General features: G+C 43.3%; 1 protein-coding gene across 1 annotated transcript in view; it reads right to left on the reverse strand.

Annotated features, from left to right (window-relative positions):
* Window positions 1–22,132, reverse strand: part of NARS2 (asparaginyl-tRNA synthetase 2, mitochondrial) — a 51,193-nt gene extending 29,061 nt beyond the window's left edge. The window contains exons 1-6 of the mRNA XM_052670039.1: window positions 21,969–22,132; window positions 18,466–18,575; window positions 17,396–17,516; window positions 16,560–16,700; window positions 13,412–13,492; window positions 4,557–4,657 (exon numbers count right to left, since the gene is read on the reverse strand). Coding sequence (XP_052525999.1) covers window positions 4,557–4,657; window positions 13,412–13,492; window positions 16,560–16,700; window positions 17,396–17,516; window positions 18,466–18,575; window positions 21,969–22,109 — 695 coding nt within the window. The 5' untranslated portion in view covers window positions 22,110–22,132. The remainder of the gene's footprint in view (window positions 1–4,556; window positions 4,658–13,411; window positions 13,493–16,559; window positions 16,701–17,395; window positions 17,517–18,465; window positions 18,576–21,968) is intronic.
* Between the last annotated feature and the right edge of the window lie 1,951 nt (window positions 22,133–24,083).

Below are 24,083 nucleotides of genomic sequence, written 5' to 3' on the forward strand. Positions count from 1 at the left end.
ACACAGCTAACATGGTCTGAATGACAGAGATTTTTTTAGAGTCTCTCTAAAACCAGAAAAGCCAGTTGCAGGATTGCAGATATTATCTGGAATTAGAAGGAAACCAGTAAAATCCACAATCTCTTAGAAACCGAGAGGATGTGCTTAAGGAGATGAGAGCAAAATCAATTATGTTTCAACTAAACCAAGTTTGATAATTAGACATTAACAGGCAGATGTCAGTGCAAAAGGCTGAGAATGTAGTTTAGGCAGAAAAATACAACAGCTAGGGAGAGATGCTGAACTAGAGATGGTTCATTCAGATGGTTCTGTGCATGAGATCAGCAAAGACAGAAATGGGAAAGAAGTCAAGAATAAACTTAGAATGGCAGAACAATTCAAGCTGGCTGGGATTTTGAGAGGTCGCTAGCCCAACCTGCTGCTCAAAGCAGGGTCAGCAAGAAGATCAGAACAGGGTTATCTGGGCTTTCTCCAGCTCTTGTCTTAGAAAATCTCTGAGGATACAAACCGCACAAGCTCCCTCAGTAATCTTCTCTCATGCTTGACTGATCTCTTCATGAATTTTTCCCCCTGTAAATATTCAGAAGTTCTCACTGCTACCTATGCCCATTTTCTCCTGCCCTTCTGTCACTCACCACTGCAAAGATTCTGTGACTGTCTTCTTGACAACCTCTATGCAGGTATTAGTAGGCTCCTAGAAGGTTGCACCTAAGCCTTTTGCTCATTTGTAGGAAAACATGAGATTAATAGGAGATGAGAAGCCTGCTGGGGGACTGAAGAGAGGGAAGAAATAGAGCTAGGGAGGGCGAGAAAAGAGAAAGCTTCTGTGATTTAGGGAGGGGATAGGCTCCAGAGTTATCTAGAAGAGCAGCTCCAGTGAAACTAATGATGCAAAAGGCAGAACAGACAGTGCCTGACATGGAATGAGAGGCCAGGACAACCAGAGCAAAACAATGATGTAAGCTATTAGCAACAAGGCTGAAAAGAGAGGAGCAGGTAGATCTTGTGGGAAGTTCAGATGGGCGAAAGGAGAAATAAATGAGTAAATAAGCCCAGTGAGCTTTACTTCTTGGCAACAGTTGGTTTTGGCTGTCTGCAGCATGACTTTGAATCATCAATTCTCACAGACCCTCCAGCCTAGTTCAAATCCCCAAAAGGGCCTTTATGCTCACAGGAGGGTTGGAGGAAATACCACAAGGACCAGTGACCTCACAGCAAACCAGTGACATTTTAAACCAGATATTGGGGCGCACACAGTCCTACAAACCTCTGCACACAGTGTTTACTGACTCATTTAGGATTTAGAAGGCTACAGAGCTGTATTACTGAATAAAGACTTTTTTTTGGAGACCTCAGTCAGCCTCTAGATTTATAGCAGCTGACAGTGATTCAGACACGCTGAGCAGTCAACCTAGATGCCGTCACTGCAAATGAAATGAGAAGTTGTGCCAACTAGGCCATTGGTGTCACGCCGAGAGACAAGACGAACTCCTCTGACCTTGCTTTCAATAACAAGCACACACAGCTTAGTAGATAGACAATAAATACAGGAACTCCTCTTTTCTCCTTTTTCTTCAGAGAAAAAGATTCAAAACTCCTAAGTCATAACTGCTCAACTGCTCTACTTCTGTCATCAGAAATAGCACACTAAAATAGAGCCCAGGTCTCTGGACAACACAGACATCATGTCCTAACAGTGACACCCCACAGACTGCAAATGAACTCTCAGCAAGGACAGCAGAAGGCTTGGATCCAGACACATCTGGTAAGTCTTCCCATACGGCCCCTGCCCAGACTTTTCCAACCACAGCTTGCAGCCTGCTCATGAGCTCTGAAAAGCTAAAAGCAAGCTCCATGCAAACATGACTGTCTGCCCAGTTGACTTTCTGTCCCCTAGAAAACCCCATGGAAAAATTCCTCTCATACCTGTCTTGCACCACCCCTGGTTTGTAATGGATTTGCTCAGAATCTGCCTCTGCACTCCCATTTCCCACAGCAAGTCAAAGGAGGAAACAAGCCAAGATCAGATGAGGAAGGTCTGTCTCCCAAATATTTCTACCTTAGTCTCACAAGATTCTCTCTCATTCTCATGGACCAGTTGTTCTTGAGAATGGTATGACTGATGCAAGTCAACACTTACTTAAGCAAAAGGGAATTACTGAAGAATAGTTCATTTTTGGGGCAAAAGAAAAATAAATTCGGTTAAAACACAACTGACAGAAAGGGTAAATTTCATTGGATCAAATCTAAAACACATAATTCTACACTGTTTTGACTGCTTTGTTTACTAAGAGGACCAGTGTATTTCCACTTTTGGGAAAAGGACTGACGTTTTCATGCTTTGAAAGCATCATGAGAACAAGTTTGTTTGCCAAGCAGATTTCGTTCTACTATGCACTTAAATTATTTGATTGAGTAAGAATCCTATCACAGACTAATATCCAACTTTCTTCACATAAGAAACCAGAAATAAAGATCTTCTCAGTACCTGAAGGGTTTCACAGCTTTAAGATAGCTAATATCCCAATTCCACAGCAAAGCATCACATTTCTGCATCTAGAAGAGCATGATCTATTTTTGAAGGCTGAAGGGATGCAAAGCACTTGAGTTCTAGGCCTCAAAAACCCACTAAATAAAATAAAAACACGAAGAGTGGGTTCACAGAGCAGCTATGCCCCATTACGAATAAAAACCACTTATCTAAATTTAGACAGCACTGGATCCATTTAAATGCCTGTAAGAACAGCATGCTACTGTCAAACAAGAACACAAAGCTGTAATACAATGTACTGCATTCAGAAGAGCATTGATTTTTTTTGCCCATCTTTACAGAGCAAGGTGCACGTGAATGACAGCAATGGAAAAAATAGTTAGCAGACAGGTCCTGCATCTGCCCAATTGAGCCTTCTGCTCAATCCCAGGGCAGGCTGTGTACTATTTAAAGGGAACAGACTGATGTACGAGGGCGAGATTGTATTTCAAGTTAATCATTACAATCCATACTTTTCTTTGCACTTATTTGATTCGTGGAATTACGTCTTTCAATAAAGGTCACAAGGCATGAAAGCCAATTAAGTCTGACACGTACGAGTGGATGTCATCCCATCTTCTTTCAGGGATGCAAAACTCTACAGTTAAACAAACCTCATTATCTTGCCTCAGATAATGTCTGAGATGACGCATCAGCCTTTGGCTGCCAAGTGACCTGTGCTTCTGTCACAACAGCCAGGGCACCACATGAGAGCAAGTCAAAAACATCCTGTCCATTGAGAACCTCTGGCTTGAGTATTTTAGCAGATCCCAGCTGTCTAGGTGGTCTGAGATACAGTCTCACAGATAGAATAAACAAGGCAGAAAACAGATTTCTGAAGAAATTGCTATTTTTATTTGCAGGCAAAACTTTAACAACTTCACTGCAACTATTTACTTACCAGCAGTCAAATGCACTCTGCAACACTGATTAAACAGAAAGCAGCTAAACATTTATGATTTGGTTCTCAACACTGGAATGGCATGGACAACAACTTATACTGTGACTGCCAGAAATATTCAGAGTCCACACGAAAAGGCAAGCTGTTCAACTTCTAACCATGTTTTCTAAAGCTAGGGTTTTATTCCTCTCGTTTTCAGGAGACTTGCATCTAATTAGTTACCTAACAGTAACTAATCAGTTCAGAAAGAGCTCTGTATCCCCTGTAAGTGCATGTCAAACCCCCTCGGCAACTGAGAAAAAGACACAGACCTACGTGACCTGTGATAGGCTTTACCAGCAATTCAGCTGGCTGACAGCAACTTGGCTGAAGCACCACATCTGAGGATAACCCACATTTTAAGTGTTCAGAGAACTTTGCTTTCTGACTCCTTCAGCTTGACAAACTATTTTAATTTATTGGGAGAATTTGGTGTAGATGAGCATAACATTCCCTCAACAAACACAAATGTGGCTCTGACAGATTATGACACTTTCACCCCTTGCAGTCTCAGTGAAACATTTAATATTGAAAGCTTAAGGATTTTTATTTTTTTTTAAAATTAAAGTCAGTATTAACTATTCAACTGTGATCAGTTTGGTGGCCAGACTGAACATAGCATTAAGTGTGAAAGCCATGAAACATAAGAATTGAAAACTGGCAGGGGGAAGAAACACACCAGAAAGACTGCAGACACAAATGTAGGTTGGAATGAAAAGAAAAAAAGAAGAAAGTAATGTGATTGCTCAAGTTAAAAAGAATTTCTGAGACACAGTAAATGTGAAGAACAACAAATACACATTTAAGATTTTACAACTGTTGATAACAAACCTCTTGTCATTCCTATAAGGATGCATCCAGTATTCCCAATCCACACCAGATACGTAGCAACAAAATCTAGTTCACAGACCAGAATCAAAAGTTCAGCTTTCACCTACATACACTGACCTTTCACATCATCATCCAGGCACTGCTGCTCATTTTCTTTCTGGTGCACGTTGCAGATAGCTAATGGGTAACAATGGGGCACAACTGCCAAATGAAAGGATATCACAGATCAAACCAAAAACGTGTAGCTTTGCTCACCCTGCCATCGCTTCCAAATGGAGCTGGCCAGAAACTGTAAGGAAGGTGGGCACATTAAAGAAGTGGTTCTTTTCCACAGATTCTTTTGCCTCCTGTGATGTCTGCAAATAAAAAATCCACAGTTAGTCTATCAGTGTTTGAATAAAGATCACAACACCCCATTTCTTTTTTTTTTTTCCTCCTAACAACTTACATCACAGTCCACCCAAACACCTCTGAGAAGGAACCCAACAGCTGTAGATGATGTTACCCATCTTTGCTCAGACAACTAACAGGCTCTATAAACAATTCAAACAAAAGACAGGAAAACAAAAATAACCCACGTGATAAAGTACTCTCGGAGACTTCTCTTTGTAGGGCTTTGAAGCACCTGAAGTGGCTGCATAGTAAAAAGTCAAACTCTAAGCTGGAAACAGCACATCTCCCCACTTCCACTTTCAGTGATTTATGAAGATGTGGGTTGGAGGTATCACAACTAACAGAACAAGTGAACTGTTGCACATTCCACCTGTATCACCAAGAAAGTTTAGACATGTCAACACAGAGGAAAAACAAACAGTTCTTTCAGATATTTCTCAGTATGAGAGGGATTGTAAATTAGATGCAATTAGTTTTATCAGTTCAGCTGCAGAGAAGTAACTCACTGACGTGACACAGCTTCACAGGGCTTGACCATCAGCCCAAAACTTCACCAACTAAAAGAATTCATGAGTCTTCCCTTGTCACTCTTGCCTTTGTATGTTGGATATATATGTCAGGAGCTCTGAATTTTACTAAAAGTAAACAACTATGTAATGTATGTATTTAAATATGGGTGAGTTGAAACAGAAATGGCATTGCAGAAAAGAAGGAGATGATAAAGCAAAGTAAAGTAAAATAAAGTGACAAGAAGGACACCTGCACCATTTAAAAAGCAAGTCAGAGAATACAGGCGGTGGAAGATCAGATTTTTTAGGATCGCCTCTGGGTTTTAGCTCCAAGGCAGAGTAAAACATTTCGTAACTAAAGGCTCTGCCCATCCAGGAACTTGGGAGAAGGTGGAGAAATGATGTACCATGTTTATAGGAAATAAAAACACACAGTGAAAATTGTACAAACTGGATCGTCTGCTGAGCAGCTCCCCTAGGAAGACAGGCTGAGGGAGCTGGGCTTGTCCAGCCTGGAGAAGAGAAGGCTGCAGGGTGACCTCATTGCAGCCTTTCAGTACCTAAAGGGAGCCTACAAACAGGAGGGGAGTAAACTCTTTACAATGGTGGATAATAGAAGACAAGGGAAAATGGTTTTAAGTTGAAGGAGGGAAGATTTAGGCTGGATGTCAGAGGGAAGTTCTTTACAGAGAGAGTGGTGAGGTTCTGTAACAGCTGCCCAGAGAGGCTGTGGATACCCCATCCCCGGAGCTGTTCAAGGTAGGTTGGATGGGGCTCTGGTCTAGGATTAAATGTGTAGGTTGGTGGCCCTGCCTGTGGCAGGGGGTTGGAGCTTGAAGATCTTTGAGCTCCCTTCCAAGCCATTCTGTGATTCCATGACAATTTGTTCAGCAACATGTGTATCAACCGTGTCTCTAAACAGAAAACTCTATTTTTCATTCTTTCCTACCAAGAAGAATAATGAATGGGAAGAATCTCTACCGTTACGACGGTCAATAGCATTTCTTTCAAAATTCAATTTCAAGCCTATTGAAAAAGCAGATGAGTATTTTCTATGCTGGTACACTCCTTTAACAACAGTTACAATCAGTGCTATTTCTTGTTCATAGACAAGTGATTTTTTTCCCTCACTAATAAAACAAAAACCAACAGCAAAAAAAAAAAGCAATGGAATATCCTCTTAAGGCTTCATTGTTTTTCAGTCTCCAGAAAAGAAGAACTACAACAACCTGGATTTGGAAACATCACAGCACAGACATTGTATAGGCACTGAAAAATGTTTCATTTCAGCTTTTGCCCATTAGTTCTGGTCTCCAGATATTTAAGTATAAAAAACTACATGTAATGGAAAATTTAGCAAGTTCAGCAATTACGAAAGAAGTCTGAAATAAATTCCATTCAAGTGAGGCATATTTTCAGGTTTTAATTTCCAGGTATGAAAGAGAAACTGAAAGACCTTTGCAACGACACCTTCATAAATCATTTAAAAATTATGCTTCACTATTTTCCTGAAAACCAAGCAGGCCCAAAGACAGCAATGAGCCCTTGGAGTGAAGAAAGATGCAGGAGTACTCATGATAGATGATAATGCAGTGAGTCCAGCAAAGGTGATGAAGGAACTGGAACATCTTTCAGATGGGGAGAGATAGAGAGAGCTGTGACTGCTCACCTCGGAGAACAGGAAGCTCAGAGGGAGCGCATCATTGTCCACAAATACCAGAAAGGAGAGTGCAAAGAAGACAGTGCCAGGTCCTCTTGCAAGCGGTGCCCAACCACAAGAAAAGAGAAGATAAAAACACCGTGCCATTCGATCTGAAGAAGTTTTATTTTTTTTCAAACAGTGGTATGGACTAAGGAAGCTCCGGCTGCAGAGATGTTCAGAATTCAAGTGGACTCAGCCCCAGACAGCTTGTTCCACCTGGCTCTGCCTGAGCAGCAGTTGGACTATGTCTAAAGGTAACAATTCTGTCATTTATTATTTACTTTTAAAAAAAAAACCAAAAAACAAAAAACAGTAAGATAAATGAGATCACAGCAGCATCTTCTGTATCTCAACATCATCCCTAAGCTTTAGAGGAGTCAGTGGTTCAGGAAAATGAAAGAAACTCTGAAGATAATTTGAGGCTTTGTTGATCTATGTTCACTTCAAAATGAGTACTTTCTTCTGAGACAAATTTGAAATACTTTTTTTCAAAGAGTAGATCCTAGAATTTTAAGCTGAGTGCTACCAGCTCAACAAAGCGCACTACTGCCTCTAGCCACCCTGCTCCTCAGCTTGCTTTGTCATGGGGAGGTTGCTCAGCTCAGGCTTGTCTGCCAGCCTTTGATATTCTACAACATGCCATTTTTCTCAATGAGTTGGAAGATGTTGCTTTTTTGTTCTTAAAAAGCTTCGCTGCTCATCACAAAGATTAAAAAGAAAAAAAAGAGACTGTCAAAGGCCTCAGATCATAGAGCAGTTTTATCTCTTTACATCATCAAGCTAAAGAAAAGAGCAAGCCTGCCTTGATACACAAAGATCAATGGAAGTAAGACAATTTGTTGCTGCAACCCCAGGACGGCTTCCTTTGTTTCATAGGTTTTGTAGTTCTAAAAAAGAAAACAAGGATGCAGAAGCAGGCCCCTATTGTTTTCTTCAAATAAATCCAGTGTATTTATTCAAAAACAATATGGATATTAATAAACATTCAAGCATCCACATACCACAGTCCCAGAGCCATGCCCATAGAACCAGAGAGAAGAGCCGTGTACCACCCCAGCTCATCCTACTGGAAGTTTAGTTCAGTAACATTCCTTATCCCACCAGTGAAAAATCCCACCTAATCCTGTAGGATGCAACTTCTAAACAATGAGAAAAAGACAGACTAGAAGCAGGAAAAGAACAGAAGAAATCAGCCATGAAATCTCAATACTTCCCCCAAAGCCACAAACAGGATACAGCTGCCTCCAGGAGCTGGGCCCTGGTTTATTTTTGATGACTTTGTGTCATTTTTCATTCTTCATATCAGATGTAATTACAGTGAGGCAAAGGGAAAACAGACACAACAGCAAGTGACTGAAGGAAAACTGAGACACTACAGCTAAACTAGATCTATACAAACCAGCTTGGTAGATCCTTCAGGTCCTGAGATGTAAGCATGCACTGCAAGAAGCTGCTAGGTTATTTCCAACAAAAGTTGGAGAGTGAATATGGCAACTTAAATACAATTTTAGTCCCCATTCCCAAGTGTTCACTTTCCCCCACTCTGAAGCACAATCTTGACAAATGGGTGCTGTGAATTTGGAAAAAAAGAAATAAAAAAAAAAATAAAAAATCACCAAATCAATCCACTTGCTATCTGGAGAAGATGACTCCCTTCTCCTTTGGAAAAGGGCAGAAGGGACACCTTCAGCAAGGAGGTGTTCTGTAATCAACAACTTCCCATTTCACACATGCAAATATTGACAAACCCACCAGAAGTGGTTCCTCCACTCTATACATACAAGAACAGGCTAAGGCCAACGTTCTGAAACATTTATGGCCCAGATTTATGCTCAGCCTGCTTCTGTATAATAAATAACCCCATTCACAGTGTCATCTCTTTGCAGATACAGAGCAAGGTTGTTTTTTCATGTTCATGATGAGGAAAATGAAGCTACAACCTTGTGCTTTTATTTCAATTAGATGGCTTTATTTCCCACTTCCACTCAAAAAAAAAGAAACACAACACAAAACCAAACCTACCTGTTAGAAGCCAGGGAGGGGAAATAATGTGTTTGCTTTAAAGTTCTCTCCATTTCCTAATCAAAAACTCCTCTACTTACAGTGAAGAGAGAGGGAGGGGGAATTTGTATGAAACATCTTGGTGTTTCAGAGTAAATGCACTATAAACATGCTAGGATTTGACATCAACATCAAAGGCTTTTTATTTTCATTCTAAGTACGAGAACAACTGGATTTAGTACCTGTTTTGTTCTCCTTCTCAAATGTCTAACGATTTAATTTAAAATTATTCACTTTGATGTCAGTCTTGTATTAACTTCTACTTGAGGCAATTTGCTTTAGGAGAGTATAAACCGTTTGATTCTTCTACTCTACATAAGCATGAGGGGATAGGAGAATGACTTTTAAAGCTCACAGAAATCACTGCTCTAGCTCTAGAGCAGGCCCACAACAGCACACTGCTGAAGCTTCACAGTAACACAACTTCAATCCAGCCTACCCTCTGTGATGCCCTATTACAAACATGTGTGGGTTTTCCTCTTTAGATAAACTGCAGAATTTTTAACTTCAAGGAAGGCCTCCTTTCAATTCCAGCCCTAATTCTGCTATGGCTCAGTGGGAGTCCAGCTGATCAGCTATTTCTACTGCAAGAAACATCTCACACAAACTGCACTGGAATTAGAGACAGTGAAGAGCCAGGTAAAGAAAAACATAAACCAGGAGAGCCAGGGAAGATGACAGCAAGCTCTCCCTCAGCTCAGTTCCAGCTTATGCTGAGCCCTGCTGAGCAGCTCTCTTGAAGTCCCAGGCTCCCAGGTACTGGCTGCCTCCCAGACTGTGACACATCTCTGAAGGGGAAACACCTGACGGATGCTAATCCTGTTGCATTTAACTGTGCTTCTCTTCCCAGCAGATCCCAGCCTTTCTTGGTGCTGACAGGGTTATTTTTCAGAAGGACTGAAAGTACGGTAGGAGTAAATTTCAGTAGCAGACACACATTTCTGGTTCCACAGGACACACAGCCATGAACTTCACTCTTCAGGGATCCAGAATTACTTCTTCTCTATGAGCAAGTGGTAAGAAAACCAAACACTATACTCTCTCTGGATACATTTTGGAGAAGAACAATACTTGGATGGTTCTCAAGTTTTGGAGTAAAATAAATATTCCTTCATTTAATGAATTAGTCTGATCAGTCAAGCACTGATGTCAAATGCAATGAGGTATGTGTGTGGGAAGAGATAAATCTGATACAGAAAACATATTACCTCCACTGAAGCCACTATGTAGACTGCACCTCTTCTCAGTAGAACATTGCTGCAGAAAAGAATAAGTCTGCAGGCAACACCAGACACAGGTGAGATACACTTCAAAGAGCTGTGGATGCCAATTGAACTGTCATGCTAAGTGACTGCAAAGCTCTTTTAACAGGCTGAGTGGCAAGGAATATGGCTGCCCAGGGTTTTATCAGAGCATTCCATGTCAGGAAAGCTCTTGCAGAGGGGAAAGGAGACTGCAACTTCCCCACAGCAGCTGAGGACAGTCAAACAAGGCAACTTTCCAGAGAGCAAAGTCAAAAAGACAGAAGGAGACCCAGAATGTACAGAGTCTTCAACATTGCAGACAGAGTGGGAGGCTGCTGAAAATAGCAGGGAACAGACACGCAGCTGGGTCACAAAGACAAAAGGCAGGCAGATTTCCTAGGGAGCAGCCCCAGAAGTAGACTGGGTCAAGTTTATTGCGATATACAAAGCTTTTAAAGGATTTTAGACTTCAGTAGAAAAAAAAAAAGACAAGGCAAGGATCTCCCCTAAGGTTCTGAAAGAAATTATTCTGTGATTAAATTAAAAATAAAAAGGGCTGTCTCACCTTGTTAATCCTAACTCTCCCCAGTTGGAGGATTACCTTGTCCTACTTTGCATTTCACTAAAACACAGCTCTCAATATTCAAAGCTCTTCTGGACTTCTCAGTAAGTTTCCTTCAAGGAAGATGGCACAGCCAAGAGGCTTCCTGCCTTCAGGGTTCCAAAGAAGGATGACACTACCAAAGGTGCAGAAATCTGCAGGTTGGTGTTGCTGATGTTCTCTGTGCAGGTTAAGATTTGCCTAGCTGTTTTCAAACTTCCAGCAGTTTCTCCTCCATTTGTTTTCTTTGAGCTGCAGAAAAAAAACCTCAAATACAAAGGATTTCTCTGAAGTTCTTACTGTTTTCTGACTTATTTTTTAAGATTTCCTCTGTTTACCACTCTCTTTTCAATTTTACAGTACTTCATTTTAAAAATATTTTCTTGAATTAACTTGCCCAGTAGAGGTGAAAGGGATTCCCCCTCACTTTAAATCCTAGTATGAGAACATCCCAACCAAAACTACGTAGACTAATCAGTTCACTCAAAACCAAACAAAGATGATGAGGAAACCAAATATATAAACAAACATGAATCTTGCAGGATTAAGAGGTCTAGGAATCAAAGATCATATGCCTTCAAAAGGCTTTTCCTTTCTAACTCAGAATAATGCTTTCCCATCTCTTCAAGTCTCATGTGAAAATTGACTCTTCCTTTCTTCACTTTCCACCATCTCTAAAGAACACAGCAGTCTGAACAGTGGTCAGACATTAGTTAGAGGATTAAAACTACTGTGATCTTAAAGGCTACTCAAAGCTTTCAGCTTATTTCAACCAAAGCAGCATAACTAAACTGGTGATACTACCCATCTGCTCAATGGAATTAATTAAAAAGAAGTGCAAAAAAGCCAGCCTTGTCTGCTTGCAGACTGTCAGCACAGGTACATTTTACTACTACTAATTCAGGAGCAATAGGACATCAATTTATGTTCTGTTCACAACTGGAGGACTGGTCTTATAATCTCATGTCCATGATTTACATGCTCCCAAGATTTCCACTGCCAAGGAATGGTTTTGCTGTTCCTGCAGAGTGCAGCAGTCACAGCAGTACAGCCAGTTGTCTTGGATCTCTGCTAGCCAAGACCAACTTTGAGCAGAGCTCTGCAGAAAGGAAACCAAGCCCTAACTAAATTAGGCTAAATGATAAAACAAAGAAGAAATAAATCAGGGAAGACTTCTCTGAAGGCTCTTCTTTGTGGGGCAGACCACTCAATGGTATATTACTCAGTACTTCCTCCATTCCTTTCAAGCCCAGTTTCCCCAGGACTGGTACTATTTCACACCTGAGCAATCATGCTAGAGAGAGATTAGCAGTTTTTATCTTGAACTGTTTGTTAAGATCCAGTTGATACAAGTTTCAGATTCATATTTCACCACCTCAACCTACATTTTGCATGAGTGCTTCTGCTACTACCAGCCACCTACGCTCCAGTCCTGCTTTCAAGTGGATACAATTTGTACCAAAGACGTAATATACTGTACAGCTGCACACTGTATAATGTTCTCATCATTAAGTGTCACTTGTTTTCACATCTTAATTTGCATGCAACAGCCTGGAGGAAACCTCTGGTAGCGTTAAGGGATCTCAATTAAACAGTAACAACTTAGTTTAGCTAATCAACTCTATTGTCACAGCACACAAAAAGCTGAGGCACACATATGGAAGGGAATCACTAGTAGCACAGGTTAGACAGTGACATCCTGGAGAATGAGTAGATGGAGGCTGTTTGCCATGAGGCTGTGCAGAGAGTGGAAGATGTGATCCTGCAGTAAAGCAACTGCTACCTCAACAGTTTTACTTTTGCTTACAGATGATTCACCAGCAAGGCCGGAGTCAATGAGCATAAGTGGCAATGGATGTAATTGTTTGAGATAGAAAAGTACATTTCAAATATAGAAGTATAAAAAGCAGATGGAACCTCCTGTGATTCATGAACGCGGGGGGGGGGTAGGAATCATGAGCAATCTGTAGTGTTTATAGCTGTATACAAGTTTCACAGGCACTTTTGACCCAAGATGTCAAGTACTTAAGAAAATGACAGATTGTGGCAGAAGTCTGGTGGACAAACAGAGAGACTTAGCAATATCAGGAGACAAGGCAATTTCAGTAGGAAGAATTCCAATACGCAATAAGAGTAATTTGTAGGGAGGAATATATGTGTGAAAAGCAGTTTGGGATATTGCTGACATTCTTTTAAGGAGTAATCTCACAGTTGCAAAGAAGAATCAAGGTGAATTACATTCCTAATTTCAGAGCTAACAAATATTTTTGTATATCGGGCTGTCCTGAACATTCCATTACATCTCTATCATGTCTTCCTGCTCACTAATCTATCTCAGGGCACCAAGGATAAAGTAACTCCTCAGTACAACAGGTACTGATTAACGCGCTAAACAGGACTTTAAAAGTAATCCAACTGTTTAATTCTGACCCAGTTATTCGTTGAAGGACTGCTATATTAAAAAAAAAATAACAATAATCACAGCAGAATATAAAGTAAAGGTGTTATGCAAACACTCCACCTAACCTTCAATGATTCCAAAATTGCTCTGCAAGTAAAATAAACAAATAGATCAAGAAACTCTACCCATTCCAACTTACCCCAATTTGAAAGAGTTCCCCAGCACCTTCACAGTCGTTTGATGTAATTATGGGAGTATGAATATGCACATAGCCATTATCCTGGAACAGACAGAACATGCAAAGTTAACTAGCTGAAGATATCAAGTATCAACTTCAAAGATTATCTCAACCAGAACAAATCACAACTCAGCTATCAGACCCCAACCAGGACAGTACGTGCAGCCTTTTAGGCAACTTCTGCCTCTCATGGACAGAAACAAGAGGACTACAAATCCAAGCATGTTACTTGTGCTTTGCACCCGTATTTCCTAAAGATTTATGCAACTACTACATGATTTGCAACTGCTCATCTCCACAACACTCCCTCTAAATTGGAAAGACATGGATCTGATGGATGGACCACTTACTGGATAAGGAAAGGGTGGATGGCCACAAAGAGCTGTGGTCAATGGCTCGATTCCCAGATAGAGATCAGTGATAAGTGGCATTCCCAGGGGTCATTACTGGGACCCGGAGCTGTTTAACATCTTTGTCACTGGGACTGATTGCACCCTCAGAAAGTGACACCAAGACAGTGACACCAAGACAGTGACCAAGTGACACCTCAGAAAGTGACACCAAGCTGAGTGTTGCAGTCAACACGTTGGAGGAAGAGATGCTATCCAAAGAGACCCAGACAGGCTTAGAAGGTGGGTCTGTCTGAACCCTGAAATTGAAAAAGGCCAAATGCAAGGTCCTGCACTTTGGTTGAGGCAAGTCCAAGCACAAATACAACCTGTGCAGAGAATGTATTGAGAGCAATCCTGTGAAGAAGGACTTAGGGCTGCTGGCTGATGAGAAGTTCAAAATGAGCTGTCAAAGTGTGATCGTGGCTCAGAATGCCAACTGTGTCCTTGTCTGCATCAAGATCAGGGTGGCAGCAAGTCAAGCAAGGCAATTGTGCCCCTCTACCTTACTCCTGTGAGGCCACACCTGCAGTACTGCATACAGCTCTAGGGCCTCCAATACAAGGACTTGTTTTCTCTTGCATCACTGTAATGCCCAGTAAAAGGGAACCCTTCTAAAAATGAGGGTGTGCCAGCATTACCACGATACAGGCAATGATGAAGCATAACCCATTATCTTACTTACACAAAACACTAAAAACCACCAAACAAATAAAGAGTGCTCATAAAAGCTAAGAATCACAGATTTTGCCAGGGTAATACAATTCAATTCACACCACAAGTTCTGACTCTTATCATCAACTAGTTAAATGACTAGGAAAACAGGAATAGGACTTAATGTTCAAACAGAATCAAACTAAAATGAATTAGGACCAAAGAACTCATATGGACATGCAGTGTATTTTGTAGAAGTAATCTAACACAACCAAGAGAGAGCAAAGTCCCCACAGTCAGCTCCAAGCTACCTTGGTTACAGGTGCAAAGACCTTAGCTCGCCCAGGTGCTCCTCACAGAGATCCACTTACTGGTTTTCAAACATCTTTCTGTGCACAACTATTTGCTTTGCCTGGGAAGGAACTTTTAGCCTATCAATACGAAGTGCAGCTCTCTCCTGTATCCCCATGCATATTCTGGAGACCTGCTGGTCATGGGTCCTCTCACTGCCCCTTAAGACTTCAGAATACCCCCCCCTTTTTTCTTCTTTTTCTTTTTTACAGCAACAGTTTATACCACATGAGAGATGATACATGTTTCAAACTCCTTTCCAAAGCACCTAAGGGAACTTCTGCGTGACCTGCAAAGGTCAGAAAACCTCCCTACAGCCCTGCAGAGCAAAAAGGCTGTGGCTATACTTCCCAGCAATCATACAACCTCACAACATCGAGTTTGAAACTGCAGCATTTTTGGGACAACGTAGGTGGCAATTTAAAGGGAATGCTTTCCTTCCATCAGAATTGAAAAAAGCTACAGCCATCCTTGGTGCTTGGAGTCGTGACATCAGCATTTGCAAATAGCAGGTACTCCTCATCTTCTCCTCATCTCTTAACTTTACTGTAGCTGCTGATGATAAAATACTTCACATTTTGCAATAATTCTGAGCAGTTTAAACAGAAATGCATCAGCCTGAGCTGGGATTAAGTTGGAGAAGTAAAGCCTTTATCAGAATATGATGCTTTTTGGTATCAGCTGGCTTCCTTGCAGGTTTGAAATGACAAAGTTTTGTAGGTATTGCCACCTAGTGGCTCAATACCAGCAGAGACCAACTCCCAGCAAAGTCACGTTCTGTGTTATGAGTAGGCACAATGCTGAAACTAACAGCAGCTTTAACTGACACGATATAACTATTAAGCTCTTAAAACACAATCTTTAAAATACCACACAATTTCATACAGACAAGTCTCTGAGTGAGCAAGCACGCTTTCTTTGTCACTACAAGCAGAAAGTAAGCGCACACTCTGGACCAGAAATTCAACCTCAACAATTCCAATCTGTTCTTTCAGACTTTCTGTAATAATAGGAATGCTGTGCATATGATTCTACACCAGCTAAAGCCAGTTTATGTCAACTGAAACACAAAGAATAGCTGTAAAAGAAAGAGCTCCAGCTTGTTAGAGGACTTGCTTTCTGACTTTACATACTCACATGGTCTCTGTACAGCATCTGGAATTAGAGTTAATTCACTGCCTACACCCTGCCCACAGCTTGAGGATGGGGACATTTTCATTAAATATAGGTATTTACACTCTATCAGTTTGAAAAGCATTAAAACAGAAGCATCTTAATCTCAGCTAACACTATCAACACAGACTTGCATAGAGAGATAAAAAGAATTGACAGCAATAACATGAAGATTTGAGCCTGTTTCTCTGTTGCTTTCCAGTATCACAGATATTTCCACGTAGGAGGAGGCTACTGCCCAAGGTCACTGCTGAGAGTGAGTTAAATAATTCCTTATTATGCTGTGTTTTACAGACCACACACAGTTGCAGGCAATTATACTGCAACTAAAAATAACAGGAAAACAGGTGGAAAGACACTGAAAAGACCACCAGTGTGCAAACCTCACCATCAGCAACACCCTGGTCAAGGCTCAGTCTGGCCAGACCTGAAAAAACACCTCCATGCAGCAAACACATGATGGCCCTTTCCTCTTAACATGTTCCTGTGAGGCCTCAACCAGGTAGTGGTCTACATATAAAGCTCAGGACAGTGAGGACTACCTGGAAGAATGAGTGGATTGCTGCCGTGGCTTCACTGCGGATTCTCAGGAGGGCTCCAAGTGCATTGCTTCTGCATCGCAAGTGTGGGAACTGTCGGACATACTCCAGTGGGTGCCTCTCCTTTATTTTGAAGGGGAATGACTAAAAGCAACAAGCCAAGAAATACAAGACGATGAGAATATGGAGTCAGTACATCTTTATTGCCATGCATGGAATAGCAATCTCCACATTCTAAAACTCAATCACCATTACAGAGCAAAGAGGGGGGAAAAGCATTTTTTCCTCATCTTCTCTCATACTTTGTGGATGTACATTTTATTTTTTAAATTTTTCTAAGCCATGAACAGAAGTAGCAGCACTCTGAAATGCTTCATCTTTTGGAAGTTGAGCCCCTTGAAAGTCAACTGTTCAACTCACTGCTGCAATAGTGAGCTGTTCCCAAACATGCTTGCAGCAGATTCTTCTGCCTTCACAATCTGGAGCAGTTAGCCAGATTCATTGCTTCCCTGATTCTTGGCTAGAGTTACCAGGTAAACCACATAGCCCAGAAAACTGCTTCAGGGTGGGACAAATGCCCTCATTCAGCTGCCAACATTTGCACCTGTTTCCACACAGGAACAGCACTGCCCCAGAGGAGAGCATTCAAGGCATTCCTATCAATTTTCTTCCTCAAATGATGCACCCTACATACACTGCAGCCAAATCAAAGTCTGCAGGCATACTGAGTTGGAAAACAAACAGCACAGTTTGAAGCACACTCTACTGGACAGTTGGGCATTTTGGCTTTCATTCCCAAAGTGCTCCTACCAGTTGGACTCCCTGCTGCAGTGACATACCAAAGTATCACAAGGTCCCACCACGTGAATGGCTTCAGCTTGCAGCTCCACATCTTGCATCTTGTGAGGGCTTTTGACCAGTTTCCCTTGCACTTCCACTGCACTTCCAAAAGTCAGGTCTCTATGAAAACAGAAGCAACAACAATTCACCAGCTGTTAATACAAAGGCAACTACAATTTAACAGCAAGTTAGATTTGGTTTAGATTAGATATTAGGAGGAAGTTTTTCACACAGAGGGTGGTGACACACTGGAACAGGTTGCTCAAGGAGGCTGTGGATGCCCCATCCCTGGAGGCACTCAAGGCCAGGCTGGATGTGGCTCTGGGAAGCCTAGTCTGATAGTTGGCGACCCTGCACATAGCAGGGGGATTGAAAATAAATGATCTTTGAGGTTCTTTTCAACCCAGACTATTCTATGATTCTATGAAATGAGAATAAATTCACACTAGAACAATTTAGGACAATGGAGTGTTGGACAAGAGAGAGGAACATGGGTTTTTATAAGAACACATTGATGTGGACAAATGAAGCTTGTAACAAAAATAAAACATATCAAGTAATGCACAGAAGGTTCCTGGACTGTCATGAAACCCCCGAAGTACAACTAACAGTAACAAAATGAAGCTGAAAATCAAGTGCATTATTCTATTATCATCTGACAACAGAACAGGCATGCCCATCTAGGAAGTATGCCAACTCAGCCATCTCTCAATCAGCACAGTAAGAACAACAGTGGTCATCAAAAACCTGGAGAACATTCATCCTCAAAAACAGAGTGCAATTTCCAAGCAGGTCCAACAGTAGTCCAGAACACCCTCACTACTACAGCTACCAAGAAAGTGAGATCCAAATTAATCTGACAGGACAAGCAGCTGAACCCCAAAGCCACTGCTCTATCTGAAAAAACACAACCAGGGACCTCAAACTGCAGCTGTTTCTTTCCTATGATCAGGTGCCAGCTGCTGGAGGCTCCTCCAGCACTGTGGCACAAGAAAGGAGGTCTCAGGAGACCCCTCTGAGCATTGATCAACAACACACATATTTCCCCAGGTATCGCAAACTGACTCACCTACACTCCAGACTGGGATCAGCAACCACCTGGAGGCTTTCCAGAGAGCTCCCATCATTTACATGCAGGAACAAAACCTCCTTCTGGGATCGGACGGAGCGGACCCAGCCCTAAAGGTAAAAGGAAAAGAAATTTGTTATTTCTTGTCATCAGTTCCATATAATCATGTTTCTTTTTGTTGTTTTCTTCCCCTCCCCCGAAGAGCTGGACACGCCACAGCAGGCCTATTTCAGCTTTTCACTGAAATCAAAGGAAATATTTCTCTATGAGGAAGTTGGAAAAAAAAACAACAACAACCCAACAATGTCATTTTTTTCTATTCACTTCAAAGCAAATAGCAACAAAACCTTAGGCAGAGACATCAGCTCTCCCCAGGAGTAAAGCAAGCATAACTAAGATCTACCTGCATCTCTGTGCAGATTAGAATAACGAAACTGGCAGAGTGCTTTGAAGATGAAAAGCATTTTAGCAACGTACACATTTCTATTAGTTATTTCCCTCATGAGCATTTTTATTGCAGCTGTGCAGGAATGCACAGTGCTTTAAGTGAAAATACTCCAGGCTATTTTGACAAAGTTAGTACCAATCTTTGTTGCAGCAGCGCCTGTATTTTGGTTCCAATTGGAAATGGTTCACTAGTTGTTTTTGATTATATGCCCAAAGCCACTGGACTACTGAAACAATGACACTACAGCCAATTCACTCTGACACTTCTTCATGTTTCTCTTTATGCCTTAAAAAAATCAATATTGCCATGCTGTCCCCATTGAAAAAAAAAGCAAAAAAACATTCTTAGCTATTTTGAACCAAAGAATTAAGTCAGTGGTTCAGTGAGAGATGAATAGAGGTTATGGGAATGAGGATTGTTCCACCTGGAGAAGGCTCCAGGGGGATCTTTCTGTGGCCTTCCAATATATAAAAGGGGCTCATAAGAAAGAGTGACAGGACAAGGGGCAACCAGATGTAGACTGAAAGAAGAGAGATTTAGATTGGGTATAAGGAAGAAATTCTGACTGCCCCATCCCTGGGAGTGCCCAAGGACAGGCTGGATGGGGCTGTGGGTAGCTTGATCTGGTGGAAGGAATCCTGTCTGTAGCAGAGGTCAGGAACAGATGGGCTGAAGGCCCCTTCCAGCCCAAATCAGTCTGCAATTCTATGATGCATTTTAGGAAATGAAATATGAAATAAAATAATCTAAAATGTACCAAGACACCAAGCAAAACACAATTAAATGCAACGTTCTGCACTTAGGCAGGAGGAATCCAGGCATGTATCCAAACTGGAAGTAGCAATCGTTGAGAACAGCCTAGCAGAGAAGGACCTGGGGGTCCTGATGGATGAAAAAACAGAGTGTGAGCCAGCAGTGAGCTCTTGCAGCTCGGAAAGCAAAAGGTATCCTGGGCTCCATCAAAGAGGGGTGGCCAGCAGGACAGGGAGGTGATTGTCCCTCACTACTCTGCCTTTGTGAGGCACCACCTGGCACACTGTGTTCAGGTCAGGGGCCCCCAGTACAAGAAAGACAGGGAGCTGTTGGAGAGAGTCCAGAGGAGAGCCACAAAGATGAACAGAAGGCTGGAGCACCTCTCATACAAAGACAGGCTGGGGGAACTGGGCTTGAAGAAGGCTGTGCAGTGACCTCATTGCAGTCTTTCAGTACCTAAAGGGAGCCTACAAACAGGAAGGGAATCAGCACTTAGAAAGGGTAGATAACAGCAGAACAAGGGGAAATGGTTTTAAGTTGAAGGAAAGAAGATTTAGGTTGGATGCCAGGGAGAAGTTCTTTACTATGAAAGTGGTGAGGTGCTGGAACAGCTGCCCAGAGAGGTTGTGGATGCCCCGTCCCTGGAGGTGTTCAAGGCCAGACTGCATGGGACCCTGGGCAGCCTGGCCTAGGATTAAACGTGTAGGTTGGTGGCCCTGCATGTAGCAGGGGGTTGGAGCTTCATGATCCTTGAGGTTCCTTCTGACCCGGGCCATTCTGTGATTCTATGATTCTATGAAATGCAAGGCATCCAAAATGCAACTCCCCTAGCAGCTCCTCACCTCACCAGAGCAAAGACAAAGCTGCTCTTATAACAAAACCTGTCCACTGGGAAGTTTCCTGCTCACGTTATGACAATTCTGCAGAACCCTCAAATCTCCTGCACAGGAAACACCTGCCAAAGTGTGCAGGGCAGGTGCATGTAAGAAATGTGAAAGAAGTTTATGCCATAAAACTAAGGATTACCAAAAATTCAGCCTTTCTTTCAGCCTCACAAATTCAGATACACGTTTACCTGAGCATCCTCTGCAGGTGGTTCCACTTGAAGCAGTGTTAATGCAAAAAAAAAACACAAAAAAACAACTAAGTCCAAAACAAAAGTTTGATTATCTGGCATGGCATCCTCATATGTTTTGTACAAGGTGTTTTGTACAATAACATTCCTGAGGCTACTGTGCCTGTCTCGTGTATTCCAGTAAAACCCCCAGAACAGGTACATGATGCATAATGGTAGATGTTTTTCTTAGTTTCCTTCCTTGCAAGGACATAAAAAAACCCCAAACAAAGAAACGTTCTTGATGGCTTTTTTCTACCTTAAGCAGCACCAGGATTTGTTAAACAAGATGAGTCTTCCAGCCTCCCACAGGAAAATATCAGTGTGCCCTCAGGCTTACAACAGAGCAGCAGAGGCTGTAGCATAAGTTTTTGGACCACTTCATACCCTACCAAAAGCACTGCTAAGTGCCAGTCTCAATTCAGATCAGATTGCAACTTCCAGTAACTAAAACTACTCACAATAAGAATCATTTTAAGCCAGATCAGTTCTCTGGCCCAGCTTAATGCAAAAGCACGCGTGTCAACACAAGGGAAAGACAACAAAGAATCAAGGAAACAAAAAGGAAGTACTGCCAATATTAGCAGCATCTTATTCTAGAATGCATAATTCATAAAACTACAGATGAGAAGCACCTGTATTAAGCTCCTTCCTTCTCTATTAGGCTGTACATAATCATAGAATGGTTTGGATTGGAAGGGACCTTGAAGAAGTTCCAACTCCCCTGCCATAGACAGGGCATCTCTAGTAGGCAGATCTGGTCTCGTGGTAGACCAGGCTGCTCGCAGCCCCATCCAGCATGGCTATGAATGCCTCTATAGTGGGGCATCCACAACCTCTCTGGGCAACCCGTGCCAGTGTCTCACCACCCTCACAGCAAGGAATGTCTTCCTAGCATCCAGGTGTGTGGGGACACGTGGACGCGCTGCTATTCGTCAGTGTAATCTGCTATAGGAACTGCCGTTCCCTGCACACCTGCGGGGTAATCGCAAAGCTTCGCATCCAATCTAACGATCACCAAGCGATCAGGGACGGCAGAGCCGGACGGCGAAGGGGACCAGACAGTTTTACAAAACGCTAAAACTAAAGCCCCCAACTCCGAAGCTGAGGACCTGGTGGCTCCTCTCCCTTTCTCTCCGGCCGCAGGTCGCGTTACCGCCTGGGAGTCGCTACGCCGCCGCCACACACCTGCACCTTCACTTTGCCCGCCGCTTCCCGGGCCCCCAACGCCTCCCGGACCCGCAGCCGAGCCGCCGGAACCCGCTGCTCCCGCGGCAGTGAAGAGAAGCAGCGGCGGAGAGCCCTCCACCCGCCCCGGGTCCCCAGCATGGCAGCGGCCGGGCACGCCTGGTGCCCTCGGAGCGTCCCCGCCTCACGTGACCCTCGCAGCCAATGGCCGCTCGGCGGACTCCCCCAGCGCACCAATCGGAAGGGAGAGCGCCAGCTCGCAAGGACTGCGTTTTCCGCCGATCGGGCGCAAGGCCTTCTGGGAAATGTAGTTCGCAGAGGGGGGGTTGTGGCAGCTTAGTACTTGTGGGTGGCTCTTTCACTGCCACTCTTTAAGGAAGAGAGGGAGTAAATATTGTAGGCTCATAGAACAGCTGGGATTTGGAAGGGACTTTAAAGATCTTTCACAGAACCACCAAGGTTGGAAAAGACCTACAGGATCATCCAGTCCAACCATCCACCTATCACCAATAGCTCTCACTAAACCATGTCCCTCAACACAAAATTCAAACGTTCCTTGAACACCTCCAGGGTTGGTGACTCCACCACCTCCCTGGGCATCCATTCCAGTGCCTGACCACTCTTTCAGAGAAGTAGTATTTCCTAACTTCCAGCCTGAATCTCCCCTGGCACAGCTTGAAGCCATTCCCTCTAGTTCTATCACCAGTTACACGAGAGAATTGGCTGACCCCCAGTTCGCTACAACCTCCCTTCAGGAAGTTATAGAGAGCAATGAGGTCTCCCCTGAGCCTCCTCTTCTCCAGGCTGAACATTCACAGCTCCTTCAGCCTCTCCTCATATGGCCTGTGTTCCAGACCCCTCACCAGCTTTCTTGCCCTCCTTTGAACACATTCCAGGGCCTCAATGTCTTTCTTGCAGTGAGGGGCCCAAAACTGGACACAGTACTCGAGGTGCGGCCTCACCAGAGCTGAGTACAGGGCAACGATCACTGTTCCTGCTGGCAACACCATCCTGATGCAGTTCAGGATGCCATTGGCCTTCTTGGCCACCTGGGCACGCTGCTGGCTCATGTTCAGCTGAGCATCAATCAATACCCCCAGGTCCATTTCCTCTACACAGTCTTCCAACCACTCTGCCCCAAGCCTGTAGCATTGCCTGGGGTTCTTGTGGCCAAAGTACAGGACCTGTCATTTGGTCTTGTTGAAACTCATCCCATTGGCTTCAGCCCAGCTATTCAGCCTGTCCAGATCTCTCTGAGTTCCACCCCTCTACTGTGGGCTCAAGGGCTGAGATGAGGACAGGGAGGTGACTCACCTATGACCACAGCAGGCAGAACAGACTTGAGCATAGGGAAATCAATGTGATCTATTGCCTACTGCTAACAGACTGGAGCAGCAAGAACTAAAAGCAAACTACAAACACCTTCTTCCTAGCCCCTTATTCTCCCCTTCAAGCAGCATAGGGAAATGGAGAATGGGAGCTGTGATCAATCCATAACATTTCATATCTGCTGCTCCTCTGTGATCACTCTGTGCCTCTGCTCCACCCTGGTTCCACCTACTCCTCTCCTTGGGCTGCAGCTCCAGCCCACAGTCAACTTTTGCTGGTTCTCCATGGTCTGCGGATTCCTCCAGGCCACATCTACTGCTGCAACATCAGCTATTCCACTGCTGCATGTGGACATCTGCTATGTGTGCTGCCTATGGGCTGCAGGCGGACAGCCTGCTTCACCATGGGCATCTTTTGGGCTGCAGGGAACTGTGTGCTGCTCCACACTTACTGAGTGTACCTTCAGTAAGTTTGCAGAAGATACCAAGCTGGGAGAGAGTGTTGATCTGCCAGAGGGGAGAAAGGCACTACAGTGTGAGTTTCAATAGGGCCAAGTGTCAGGTCCTGCATTTTGGTCAGAACAACTCCAGGCAGTCTTACAGGCTTGGGGGTGAATGGCTGGAAAGCTGCCTGACAGAAAGGGACCTTGGTACACTGATGGATGGTTGGCTGAATATGAGTCAGCAGTGTGCCCAGGTGGCCAAGAAGGCCAATGCATCCTGGCTTGTATGAGGAATGCTGTGGTGAGCAGGACTAGGGACGTCATCCTGCCCCTGTGCTCTGCAC

This window comes from Tympanuchus pallidicinctus, unplaced genomic scaffold (genome assembly GCF_026119805.1).
Source record: "Tympanuchus pallidicinctus isolate F22 unplaced genomic scaffold, pur_lepc_1.0 scaffold11, whole genome shotgun sequence".
In the NCBI taxonomy this organism is placed as follows: domain Eukaryota; kingdom Metazoa; phylum Chordata; class Aves; order Galliformes; family Phasianidae; genus Tympanuchus; species Tympanuchus pallidicinctus.